This window comes from Galendromus occidentalis, unplaced genomic scaffold (genome assembly GCF_000255335.2).
Source record: "Galendromus occidentalis unplaced genomic scaffold, Mocc_1.1 scf7180000075756, whole genome shotgun sequence".
In the NCBI taxonomy this organism is placed as follows: domain Eukaryota; kingdom Metazoa; phylum Arthropoda; class Arachnida; order Mesostigmata; family Phytoseiidae; genus Galendromus; species Galendromus occidentalis.
This window is the reverse complement of record NW_003803746.1, coordinates 395243-408948: the sequence shown is the minus strand read 5'-3', so window position 1 is coordinate 408948 and position 13706 is coordinate 395243. Positions and strand designations below refer to the sequence as shown.

The 13706-nt window shown below is 52.3% G+C and overlaps 2 protein-coding genes across 2 annotated transcripts; one reads left to right on the top strand and one right to left on the bottom strand.

Moving 5' to 3' along the window:
* Positions 1–288: 288 nt before the first annotated feature.
* Positions 289–1878, bottom strand: LOC100902816 (lysoplasmalogenase-like protein TMEM86A). The gene is made up of 4 exons (XM_018641489.2): positions 1597–1878; positions 1010–1295; positions 659–875; positions 289–560 (listed from the first exon to the last, which is right to left on the bottom strand). The coding sequence occupies exons 2-4, from the start codon at positions 1235–1237 to the stop codon at positions 289–291; spliced, it is 717 nt and encodes a 238-aa protein (XP_018497005.1). The 5' UTR covers positions 1238–1295; positions 1597–1878.
* Positions 1879–5166: 3288 nt separating this feature from the next.
* Positions 5167–7733, top strand: LOC100902670 (hydroxysteroid dehydrogenase-like protein 2). The gene is made up of 4 exons (XM_003738051.1): positions 5167–5259; positions 6449–6702; positions 7103–7521; positions 7630–7733. Exons 1-4 carry the CDS (start codon positions 5167–5169, stop codon positions 7731–7733), a joined length of 870 nt encoding a protein of 289 aa, XP_003738099.1.
* Positions 7734–13706: the final 5973 nt, after the last annotated feature.

The following is a 13706-nucleotide window of genomic DNA, read 5'->3' as shown; positions in this document are numbered from 1 at the left end:
CGCATTCTCCAAAGAAACTCCCAATCCGCCAGGATAATACAATGCAAATGATTCTGAGAGTCTCGCTACATTAAAGAGACTCTGTGACTGTGACCTGTTCGGAACTTTGAGGATGGGACGCAAGCAAAAGAGGAGGATGAATCGAGCCAATATCGAGGGCTCGTAAGAAATATCATGACAAAGGATTCTTCAGGGTCTTAGTCTTTATGGGCTCGAGGCTTGCTTGATTCTTCTTGTTACCTCCCATACATGAATGACATGAATTCCTGTCTGTTTCCCGCAGAGGGCTCAGACCAGCCTCTCGTGATCCGACACAGAAAGGGCTATGCACAGCTGGCCGATGTAGTAAAATACCATCGTCACCGTGTGATGCCCCTCGTACGGCATTTCGAAGTAAAACGCGTTCAGTGCGAGGTTGAGGTCCGAGACTGCGAATACTAATGCGCCAAGAGCGCCGACCACGCTCGGCCATTCGCACGGGGGGTGCACACGCGCGGAAGCTCGCCAGACCATGCACGAAATGAGAACGATATAGCACGGCACACCGTAGGCGAGAACACCTGTGAAGAGTCGTCGAATGCCAACCCAGGTTAGTTGGGGGGAAAAGCAAAAAAGTGAATAACAGAGACTCGTCCGAGCATTCGATATACGGGCGAACCTTTCAGATGAGGTAACAAGATCATCGCTACGCTCGATCCCGAGATTGCCGCAGAAATCATCAGAACCGGAGAGAGGGACTTGAAGCCGAAAGCCAGGATGTACAATTGGTGGGCGAGGGCGAAGGCTCCCATTCCCCGCATGAAATTGTCTTCGTCGCTCCAGACCAAGAAATAATCTCCGGCGCAAGATGCCAGCAGACCCGCCGTCACGTAATACTGAAAGAAAATCGAGAACCAGATACAACAGTATAATTCCAAATTGAGAGCGATGCGACTGTTACGATCCGTCCGAAAAGCTAGGGGTCCTTATGAGTCACATCCAGATACCACGGTCTTTATACCCTCCTTACTCTGTATTTGGATCGGCTGCGGCCCTCGAAGATACAAAACGAAGCGAGAAATAATATGGGTATTATCTTCAGCAGCCCTCTGGTTTCCGCTCCGAGCTCCGAGCGCCGGTGGGAGGAGAAGTATCCGATCGACGAAACGGCGAAAAGGATCAGGGTCGGCAGGATTCTCCCCCAAAGCTTAGTGGAAGCCGGTGGATCGTGAGCGTTCATGTCGGTTTCCCCGTTCATTCCCGGGGCCTTGGGCTGAATTTCCGGTCGCGAGATGAGTTGAATCCAATCCGAGATTCTAATTATCGTGGAGGCAAGAAAACTCATTTTCCGACTCGAGAATGTTTAATATCTCAGACAGAACCCCGCGATCCAAACTCCAGAATAGAAGCTCTAGGAGAAAACGCTCTGCGGAACCATCAGACCAACGGAGCTAGTTTGAATGGCAGCACTCTCACATCACTATTGTCTACAAGCGCTCGAGCGAGCACGTCATGGTCGCGAATGCGGTCATTAACGTCATTGTCGAATGATGGCCGCGTTCGGCCGTCACCGAACTTTCGCCAAAGGGGTCTATCAGCATAAAATTGCGTTTCTACCTGAATAATTACGTTGTCTCTGTCAAGAGAAATTAACGTCGGAAGCGGATGACCTCCGAGTCAGCTATAACGAACAGTTCACGAGGAGCGCTGAATCGCCATCTACAGGTCTCGGTGCGAAGTTCGTTTGCTGCGAGTAACTCACGACAGTGCCAACGTGCACGGCTCGAGCGACACCAGGAAGCTCGCTGGCGAGCAATGCTCGATGTTCTGTGCTATCCAGAGCAGCGTTCAATTTCCGGATTCGAGGCGCTGTAAAGCCTTGGAAAAGCTCCTTCGACTGCGGCGAAATCCTTGGGTTGACCATTGAGATTATCGGATCATCGAATCTACGAAACTGAGACCGGAATACAGCTGCGACGAGAAGCGACGTCGAATTCGGAGCGTCGGAGGTACCCATGTACATGTGTCCCCCGGGGCTTTGCCGGTCTAGTGACCCGCGGCTGAAATGGAGCGCTAGGTTCATGCACAAAGGTCATATTGGATGGGGTGTGCAGCTGACACGAGAGCGCCAATGGAGGCGACAACAGGCGCATCGACGGCACGCGCCTCGGGGGTTAAGATGCCATCGTAACGGCGGTAACACTCATGGTCTGCCTATGTACGTGCTCTCAAAACCCGGCACGTCATACGAGAGGGGAAGAAGAGGCGGATTTCCGGTGCACTTCGCTCGACAGCCTCACGCTTGTCGACAAGGACCTGTAATGTCGTACAGGTGAGCCTTTCTACTCCAGACCTGTTGCTCCGTGATCGCGGGCGCTGTGTTGGGGCCGAGAACGATTCCTGGAGGAGACCCTGACAAAGAACGGCTGTGGGGAGAATATTCTTCGTGAGAAAGAGCGACGGGCTCTTCGAGGACACCCGAAAGTATATTTTTAGTAAGAACATTCGAGGGAGGAGCCGATTTTTTCTTGAGAATGAAAAAAAGGCCTGGAAGGTCTCCGTTTGAAAATCATGACACTTCAGGGTGAAAATTCCCTGAAAGGCTGGCACCACCGCAGAACTTCGATCATTCGCCGAAATGATCCCGTCCCCGAGAGACGGTCGGCAATAGAACATTCAGGATCCGATTCAGGACAGGCCCCGAGATATCGACTCTCAGTTTTAAGCTCGCGCGGAGCTCCGGTCGGATCGATATCGAATAAAATCTCCGGTGCTTGAATAATAAGCAAAGTATCGGCTGCCCGTGACGATCTGAGCTCGACCGGAGTCCGTCGCGGTGAAGATCAAAGACGGCGGCTATCGAACTATAGATTCAACGCTAGCTGCTCACGCGTTCCGTATTGAAAGGAGCCGAGTGAGAGTTGTCCACAGGGCTGCCGGAGCCAGTATTCGTGTCTACATCCGGAGTCCGTATTCTGCATCGTCTGGGAATTTCCTTGAGCCGAATCGGCTGATAATAATTCGTCAGTGATTCAGAGGCCGGAATGAGCTGCACCATTTTTCACTACAGGGAGTTGGCTCAGAAACAGACAGCGAGAGATAGACAACCGAAACAAATAGCGATGCAATCCCAACTTGCAGAGCTCGGGCACGGAACTCCCCGCCCGAGATCTCGTTCCTCTCGCCCTAGATGCCCGGAAATGTCAACTATTTGTTGGTTGGTTGGTTGGTTGGTTGGTTGGTTGGTTGGTTGGTTGGTTGGACGGATCGTGTTTTCATAGCTTTAAGATGACGGTCAAGCTTCGCTCGGATCTAGCCGTCCTGTTCACTTAGTCGATCTCGTAGGGTCGAGAGGGAGTCTCGCCTCTCGGCGGAAACGAGCATCCATCGCGCGAAGTTCCCATCGATAAGTCTACGAGAATTCGCCAGATCAGAGTGTCTCTCCGGAATTCCTCCATTCAGGTGAGATCTTACGAGGGATCGTCTATATCGGAGGAGATAGCACTCTAGCTCCGCGGAAGCGTCCGCACTCGTGCAAGTCACGCTGATAGGCCCAGGTTTTCGAAGAAGTGTTGTACTCCACTCAACTCACACCTATGCAGTGAGCTCGGATCCGTTGTTATCTCCGCTATCGGGAATATGAGACCGTCCGGATTCTTTCACCTATGACTCGGACCCTATGCGCGGGTGAAATAAAACTCAACAGATGAAGGAAGACTCTTTTCCCCTGCTCACCTCCGACCCCCGACTCTTCGGACCTGCATGCCACGCTATTTCCCCGAGATGGCTCTTCGGAGTGGCAATATTGTGTGAGAAATCCTTCCGGTAACAGAAAATATCCGCCCTTCATCCACGGGCAGCGTGGATACAGAAGGCGGCAAAAAATCGATTGGCTATGCTCGGAGTGATGGTATATGATTCTTCCTTGAACATCTCAAGAGGAGCGGCGAGAACGTGGAGACGGACCGCGACTTGAATTTCGGTTTGGGGAGCTCCTTCACGGGAGATCAGATCGTTTTTGGCTCGTTTCTCCATACCCAGAAGCAGCTTGGCTCTGAAAATTCCGATTTCTCCCTGGATAATCGCTTTAGTTTGAAGGAAAACTCCGAGGCAGCACGCATTATCGTGATCCACATTCCGCGGGAACGATCAGATCTCCGATCGCTACTCTCTCGGATCGGATTTGATGCGACTCAGTTCTTCCTTCCAGGAAACGCTCTACATGTTTACCCCGGTCGGCGCTGAGTCAGATCACTGATATTCTCCAATGACGACTTTTACATACTCTCAGCCATCAACTGATGGACCCAAGTATACGACTGGATAAACAGCCATCAAGGGAAAAAAGTTCCACAGGCGAGAAGATACTGGCGGCGACGCCGACGGAAAAATTATCTTCCCAGAGCACTTCCTAAGCGAGGTAGTATCGCTGACGAATCGCGTGGACGATTGTCAGCTGTTCTGGCCATCGCGTTCGAATCGTGTGGAGCAGCATGGAGTCTTCCGTCGCTTAACGTTGACGCGTCGGGAAGGGGCCGCCGCTCGTCTTTAGCGTAATTCTGTGGCAAGAGCGGCTCGACTCCTACCACAACAGCCGGCTGCCGATCCAAACAAAAGTCAGCCTGTGAAGACGCAACTTGCCGGATTCTGTGCAACCCACAAAGGTTTGTCCGTCTAGGCCGTAGCTGAGCGTGACGTTCGTGCCTCATAGACACGCTCGGTGTGTCGCTCCACCGTTCGCTCTCAGTCACCCCCTTCCTCAGTGGATTTTCCGCACAACAGCCCTTGCTTCCGACATTGCAATGCGGAGATCTCAGCAGCTGCTGCTGCCGGATCTTCGGCGGCTGAGGAATCGTTAGCTTATAAGACAATCAGCCAACACGTCATGCGGATGGGGAATTTTTCCGTCCGGGACGGAATGGCCTGAGAGTTCATTGATTCGGGGAGCGTAGAGAGAAAGCGACAAAAAGCGAGATATAGGTATTCCGTGGAGGGTCGAGAGTCACCCTCGGAAGAAGCGATGAATCAACTGCGCTGGCTCTTGTCCACCGGGGGTGGCTCGTAAAGAGCCGCGACGTCCCCGGGACGCGGTGCACTGCCGTAAAAAGAGACTTGAGTTTCGCTTTCATTTCCCCAGGTTCCTGCAGGAGAGCTGTCCTAAGCGCCGATTTTCAGCGGCGTATCGAAATGGAGAACTCGGGCAAACTCAGGGGCCGGACAATCTTCATAACGGGAGCCAGCCGCGGTATCGGGAAAGAGATCGCCGTCAAATGTGCCAAGGTTGGTTCTACTCCAATTTTTCAGCAATACGAGACAAGCGTCGCGTGTTGCTCCACAAGTGCATATCGCCGCAGAGAGAGTGCAGCCGCTCGTGTTGTTGCGAAAGGTTCTCTGACACTCGCTGTTCTCGCTTCACGGGAGCCTCCCCTCGGAGCTCATTGAGATTCGTTCGCGGAAATCGGCCCTAACAAGCTTCCCGACCGACTACCCTCGCGAGATTGGGAAAAACTTCGGATATTCTCATTGAGCCGGAGTCGACTTCATCAGCACCGCCAAACTTCAATATGCAGCGCTTTCGAGCTTGTGTCGGCGCTTGCTCTCTCCACGGAGCATTCTTTGGAATTTGAATATTTCGAGGTTTACACCCGGCGTTGGGAAGATTCTTCGATGCGGCGATTTTCATACCCTACGTGAGAATGATGAGGACGAACTCACACAAACTTCGAACAAAATTCGATATCGATGACGACATCGACCTTGCTCCGGCCGCTTAGGATACCGATCTTGTTGAACGCCACGGGGCGACTGAACGATCGAACAAATCGAGCTCCGCAGGCCTGCATGAACTCTGGTAGAGTTTCGTCTGATTCTGAGGGTACTAGGGGACGAATTACCATGTTCATCCGTCTCATCCAGAAGGGGGATCTCAGTTTTACGAAACTGTAGGAGCAAGTGGATGATTCCAAGAAGATTGAGACGAACAGCTCCGACCACTGATACCGTAGCCGATTTCCAGAATTCACCTCAAGGAGAGAGCAGGGAGTCTTCGTTATGACGCGGCTCGATTCGGAAAGATCGGCGCGATTCCTCCCCGCTCGAGGGAAAATACGATCACTCAATATCCGAGTTGGATATTCACCGAGTCCGTCCGGCGACGGACAGCGATGCGAGTGGTTTCATGCTGTATGCATTACGTTCGCACTCGATTCCGATAGTTGAATCAGCAACCCTGTATACGGGTGATCACAAAGGGTTCTCTAAACCTGAATAGATAGACGAGACCCGCAATCGCCCCTCTACACACAAAACTAAACCTTTGAAATCATTATGACTCATACAGATCCGGCCTCGACTCCTTAGGATTCATCGAATCACGATCAAATGCTCAAGTTCCCCTCTCTTTGAGCGCTCAGCTTCGATTTATCACTCCGTAACATGAACGAGCTCGTATTTATTATTCGCTTTCAAGGATGGCGCGAACATCGTTGTGGCCGCCAAGACTGGCTGTCCGCACCCGAAACTGAAGGGAACAATCCACACGGCCGCGAAGGAAGTGGAAGCCGCCGGGGGTCGATGCCTGCCCCTCGTCATGGACGTTCGAGACGAGCAGTGCGTCATGAACGCCATCGAAGCCGCCGTAAAACATTTCGGAGGCATCGACATCCTCGTGAACAACGCTTCAGCTATTAGCCTCACCGCGACGGAAGCGACCGATATGAAAAAGTGAGCTTACACGATAACCTGTCGGCAGCATCTCATCACGCTAATGACGATGTACATAAGTCGAGTGGCATGCTGTCGGAGATGCGGCAGGCAGAAGGTCTCTTCTGTCTACGAGACCCGCGACCTACGGGGAGATGGGCTTTATGATGTGTTCGTTCATCATGTTTATATTTTTATAATGTTTTGGTCGTGATTGAGATAACTTGCCCGAATCCTGAGGGGGGTTTTCGTGAGATTCTTCCCCGCCTATCGTCCCATTCTATGTATCACCTGTCATCCAATGTAATTCATTAGATGAATATATCGAAGAAGCTCGAGGCCGGGACTTATGCGAAAACGTAAGCTTCTCCATTATTCCCCTCCGTATGTACATCCGAACAACCCTTATCGCTTTTTTCAGGTTCGATTTAATGCATCAGGTCAACGTGAGGGGCACGTTTCTCACGTCGAAGCACTGCATTCCTCATCTTCGTGCGTCGAAGTTCGGAGGGAAGATACTGAACAATTCACCTCCGTTGGTCATGAGCTCGAGATGGTTCGCACCGCACGTGGCGTATACAATGTCTAAATTCGGAATGTCGATGTGTGCTCTCGGAATGGCTGAAGAACTCCGGTCGGATAATATCGCCGTCAACACGATTTGGCCGAAAACCATGATTGCTACGGCTGCGACAGAAATGCTCGCGGGAGATGAGCAGAGCTCGAAGGAACAATCCCGATCTCCGGCGATCATGGCCGACGCGGTTTACGCAATCCTTTGTAGACCAAACTCCTTCTCCGGAAATTTCTGCATTGATGAAGATGTACTCCGTGAGGAAGGTGAGCCGGACGGAACTCCACCGTGGAGTTTATCTTTCGCAGTGGTATTGTTTCTTCCCGCGAGATTCCCCAGCACGTCGGATAAGTATTGCGCTTTTGTCTGAACAGGAATCCGGAATTTCGATCGGTATGCAGCCGTACCCGGCGCTGAGCCTCAACTGGACTTTTTCCTTCCTGAGGAATACTACGACGACGTCCGGAGCAAGCTATGATTTTATTCCAGAAATCGGATGTCCTGGTTCCGTGTGACGAGGGAACAAGTTTCTCCCAGGGAAAATGCGATCCGTTGTCCGAAAACTGTCAACATCGTCACAGGGGACCACGGAAACGTACGGAAGTTGTTCTAGATGGCTGCTGCGCAAAGCCACTCCCCACAAAACATGCTCTGCAGTGTATGATTTCACGAGGATCAGGCTCGGATAGACTGTCGCGAAGTATTTAGCGACCCCTGACTCGAAGGCCGGCTAAGTGTTCTCGAGCTCCGAGTTCGGTCGCTCTTCATAGAGCCATCTGAATCGGACTTCTCTGATAGCCGTCTCATGGGAAAAATATTCAGGTCACGGTTCAGTAACAGTGGCTTATTAAAATAACGAAAGCCAAAGCTCACCCTCAACCCGAATATGTAGACTGTCCTCCCCCGCGCAAGGAGTGAGAGCCGTACGGTGAGGGTCTTGAGGGAGGGTCGGATCGTATCGCAGCTCTGACTCCACATGTTCAGGACCTTAGACGCAGTTCGGACCTCCGGCATTTGGGTGGTGCTGACGAGCTGAGTTCTGTAGAGAGTGATTGGTGCAGGCGAGCCTCGGCTCCGGAGCAGTGTTGGACTTTCCCTAGAATCGACGAATAAACAACAGGCCTGACGACGGGCTTCGGATCTCAGTGTTTCGACAGAAATACTGTTCTCTTCCTTTCCTTCACAGCCGCTCCGGGTGAGTTGTTTGAAGCCTCAAGAATCCGACTCGAGCAGCGAAATACCATCCGCGGGATTTAGTTAGCGAGGAACTTTCCCGCAGTCTCATCAGGCATATTTCCGTCTGCTGGAAATTCGAATCTCTCTATTCTGTCCGAGAGCTTCCCCTGCCCGTGCTGAGGGCCAATGAGAGCGCGGCTCTCGTTGAAGGACTCAGCGAAACGGAATATTGCATCCCGAGGCCCGATTCCAAAATGCTTTGGGGGAAGAGAAGAATTCCTGAGTACCGCTGCGATGTTTATTCAAACTCTGTACCATTGTTTTCGACTCGGGCACGTTCTTATCCCTCTTCCGAAAGCGGAGACGAATGGAGTCGCAAGCAGGTGGCTGTCCCTCTTTAGGAATCATACGAGTAGAATCGGCGGAAGCATAGAAAACGTGACTGGCGTGTCGGAAAATGTCCTTGAGACTCTCCATGTGTCGAAAGCCGACGCCGCCCAAATCCCGGGGGGAAGAATCCCCGACATCGGCATCGTAAGCAGCTGTGGCGCGTCTCGTCGCTTTGCGACCTTCCACCAAGGAATTCGAGGAGGGAGGAAGAATTTCAAAACAAAATCTTCAGCTTCAGACAAAAGCATCGCGATTCAGCTCGCGAAAACCTCGCGGCGCTGCTTCGGGAGACGGAGCCGGAGAAAAGCGGAACAGAAAGAAACTAGCCAGGTGTCTTTGCGAGCCGAATGCAGAGCGAATGAGCAGCCGAATAGATTAACAAACCTATCGAACGAGAAACCAAGTCGGAACATTAATGGAATATTAGCATTGCAAGTTGCTTCTATTCGCGACCGCCTGAGCAGTCCTGCCCGATCAGACAATCAGGTCTACGAAGATTTGAGTCTGACTAGCTGCATTTGCGTATGCGTGCGCTCGTGCGTGCCCGTGTGTTCGCTTGTCTGAGTTTATGGGCTCGCACAAAGAGCCGACCGCTCGTGTCTTCCTCGTGTCGGCGTACTCTCGACGATCGTGTGAGCTTTCGAGGGATTTCCGTCCTTGCGTTCAGCGCGAGAAGCGGGCTGCGTTACGCAGATTTCTCTCTGATGTGTGTCACTCGAGATTCGTACATTTATTCATGTCTTGAATTTCTTCCAGCAGTTTTTCCATGAATACATTTCATTAGCCCTCTTCCTGTTCGCGTGAAACAGGGAGAGATAGAAAAATCACACATTCATAGTTGAGCAATGCTCTCCCTGGTCCAACGAGTCCCACCAGCTGTTCCTGAAAAATGGGATCGACTCGGATACTGAGCCCTCTTTCTCCCCTCCGCCTGGAATGTCTGCCTGTCCAGGACCGGGGGACAAGTACTCTCGTTGTGATGCCGACGTTTCACAAGGAAGCTAGTTGAATACGCACCGAAGTTGAGTGATCCGGAGCGACATGTTTAGACAAGAGGATACAAGTGATCAATTAGTCTGCCTTCGGTGCCGCGTTACGTTCTTGTGTAGGCCGCTCAGACAAAAACCGACGTTCTTCCTGTTGTATATAATTTACGTAGATGGGAACTTGATCAAAAATTGATGTGCGGCCCCTGTGAGGCATTATACTGATCCCGGTATTCCGCTTCACGTTGCCTCGGATTTAATCATCGGCTGAATTTCGTGGCTTCGGCGAGCTCTACAGGCTCTATAAGTTCGCTGAATGCTTCGGCCTTTGTGATAATCTAGCCTGCGAGCAGCATTCTGATGTCGTGTTTCTGCAATGACTGGGCTTACGGATCTTTGGTGCGAGCTAGGAAGTTGGAGACTCCTGTGCCTCCGTCGGCTTGAGTACTTTCGGAGACCGGGACGCTCGAAAACAAGTCGTGGAGTCAGAGCGGAGCACGGACACTTCCGAGGAGTTCCACGGAAGCTGCTCCGCTGGCGAGCCAGGATCTGGATATCGTTGCGACAGGTCCGAGTCCTTCTGGAGAGCTCCTCTCCGAACATTACTATTGGCTTTTGCAAAGCCTTAGGGTCCCATTGGAACCCTTCCTGCCCTCCGCTGTGTCGAGAGCTGAGCTGAAAAGTTTAAACATTCCCCGCGGACTGCGCTTTAGGATTTCTAGACGCTGAATGTTTGACTAAATGGAGGAGCTGTATCAGACCTCTGCAAGCCGGTCGAGAGCCGGAGAGACCAAAGTGAACACAGCGGTTCCCTAACGATCCGACATCGGGTCAGCAGGAGGTTTTTGGTTTTTGAAGCAGAGATTCTCTGTCGGAACCAGAGTTCGAGGCTATTTTCTTGAGCGAGAAATAATTCTGAGCGCGGGAGCGGCAGAAAGGACGGAGCTCCAGCTCCCGATAAGGTCGGATGCATCAACGTGCGCAAGGACAGACGAGCAGATTTCGTAAGGTGGAGGAAGCCCGTCCCCGATTCTGATGCGAGTCTCCTTGACAACAATGATGGTCACCACTGGCAGGGACAACGGTCGATTTTCAACTCCTTCCTCTGTTGGGGAGTATCGGATCATCCGCGTGAACTCAGAGGCTCAGACATAGCCTGGGGGCCGGAGGTTCCGAACCGAAGGGGAGGACACTTAAACATGAAAGACGATACATCGTTCATCATGGTATCCCCGTGGAAATCGCTCCCGGAGATCGACTCAGTGATCACTATCGGACCGCTCGGATGGGGGCTCGCTCGATGAGTGGAGCAGCCCCTTGCCGGCGAGACATCAGAAATCAGAACCCTAGAGCTTGAAGGTGGCGAAAAATCCTCGGATGACAAGGATTTGTAGGCTCTCGAGAGAATCCACACATGACTGCTCAATTTTGCCTCCTTCCGAAGGGGGCCACAGCCTCCTGACCCCTATTCCCTCCCGTTCTTGTGGTCGCGCTTGGGAAGAGAGCATCATACCTCATTCAAAGGCACTTACTTGGCGCTTCGTATACTCTAAAGGAGGGGCAGGGGAAGATGAATCAAAAGAGCCGGGGCGGAATCTGACTCCGTCCTTACAGACTTATAGATATTTCCGAGAGAAGAATCATTGTTAGCCCATCACGGCTCCATCCGCGACGATGAATCCTGCAGTACAGCAAAAACGCTTTTTCCTCCTCAAGAGGTGAAGCTGAGGAAATTCGTTCCCACCGCCATTCATTGCAACACGCCGCTCCCGTCTGTCCCGTCGAGTTACTCGTGATGATATCATTCGGTGAAACTATTGCGTCGGGACCTCGCCAGACTGACTTCATCTCCCTTAGCAACGCGAGATTTTTCTTCGGGTCAGGCATCTGCTCATTTTATTCACCCACTTCAAAACCGTGCACTTGCGTGTGGCACACCCTGCATAAGAAATCAGCTAAACGAGGTCTCGAAATAGCTCAGGCGAACCACGGAAACGCTGACTGCGTCCGACCCACTCCGAGCAAGAGATCGAGAATGAACGGTACACTTGTGTGACAGCCCGCAAACTTCGGTAAATTCGTCGCCGGCACCCTAAATGGACCCGTGCCGAGCACGGATTAGTGTAAATAACGGAGTCCCGTGCGACCCCAGTCAGTCGTGCACGAAAAATCTGTCTCGGGATCCAGGTTCGCGATAGTGAGATGAGACATACAAGCCCTCATTGTGCCGGAACTGAAGCGGAAACAGGTCTCGCCATTTTCTGTTGCGAATTCACGGAATCCCCGTACTGAGGATCGCGAAAGCCAGTCGAATCATTTCTCTCAATGCTCGCGACCATCCCGTGATGGATCCTAAAGAAACGCGAGGGATCCGGGGCTTCGGAAGCTATCGATCTCACGGATCCGTCGATGATTCGAAGAAGCGGACTGAACGCCGAAAATGAAAAAGGCCCATCGATTGCTACCTACTGGACACGCGGGATTCCACCGGAACTTAAGGAACTGCACTTCGAGGAATTACGGCACATTACGCGACCTCGATCTCATCGCTCCGAGGAGAAGCCAGAACTGGATCCCCGAAACGAATCCGCGAGACATTGTGCGGGGAACACTCTAAAGGTACAGCAGACTCCTTCCAATCCATCGAGACGGCAAGATCTCTCCGAACATCCTCCTCATACGTCCAACGAGGATAAGGTATATCTCGGCCGCTACACTCGAGCTGAACCCATGTCATAATCTGCCTCGGCTGAACGTGACCCCGCAATAGATATGCACATTGAGGAACTTCTACGAACGCTGGTAGATTGTCCTCCACGGAAGCCCTCTCCAAGCGCGCGAGGAAATTGCTTAATCCAGTTATACCCCCCATTGGAGTGGCAGAGCCACTTATTACAGGAAATGGATCCCTTGCGTTCGCGGCCACCGATGATCCTCGATTGTAGACTGGAAGCACGGACGTCAATTTGTTCGGCAGTGGAACCTCGAAGTATCGGCGCTGGCCAGCCGCGCGGCCGACCCGCCCTGCGGAACATCTGACCAGATGGAGAACAATCCGCTCTGTATTGCTGGCGTGGGGTCGTCGTCGATGCATACGGCATCCGACCTCTAATCGAATCCTTCCCTCACGAATCGGAACGATCCTCCGCAGACGGCCGCTCGCGCGCAGCGACGTAATCATAGCGTCACGTTGACGCAAATTCACGTTCTGCTGCCTGAAGTTCGCCGCTGGAAACTCGAAACGCATCGTCTGATGTTTCAGCAAGACTTCACCCATCTGGTGATGACACGGCGACGCGCCTGATCGCTTTCGCCAACAATCTCCGTTAGAGAGCGGTTCTGGAGCAGAGAGCTTCGCTCGCGGGCGAACCGTCGACCTTTGCTCGCTTTGTTGCGATTAGATGGATTGACGCCCCCAAGACAGAATTTCGTTATTCCCCGATTGTCGTTGGCCACCTCGCCTTTCTCCGCATCTCCTTTTCAGCTTGAGGCTCTTCTGCCGAGAGGAAGGAGAAGAGGGAGTGCGAGCGAAGCTCTCCCTCTCGAGTCTGTTCGAAGATTCGCACCTGGCACATGCCATGGTCGACGCTGCCGTGCCATGGCGCCGTTCGGCCGATCTGATGAAGGATGGAGCGACCTATAACGTGATTGTGCGCATATCGATATTTTCCGCTCTTCTTGATTCATCCGTCGAGTTTCGAGCAGTTTTCTCCAAGCGAAAAACAGCGTCGCCGGCTCCTGTGTGTTTCCTTGTCTGCGTGGAGAAAAAGCGGAGAAGGCTCTCCGCCCCGTCGTCGCTGACGTCTGCGAGACGCACGAGAGAACAAGACGGGTATAAAGGTGAACTTGGGCGAAGTTCGAGGCTGTAGCCAGCCACGATTCGGCTCAAGTTGCTGCAT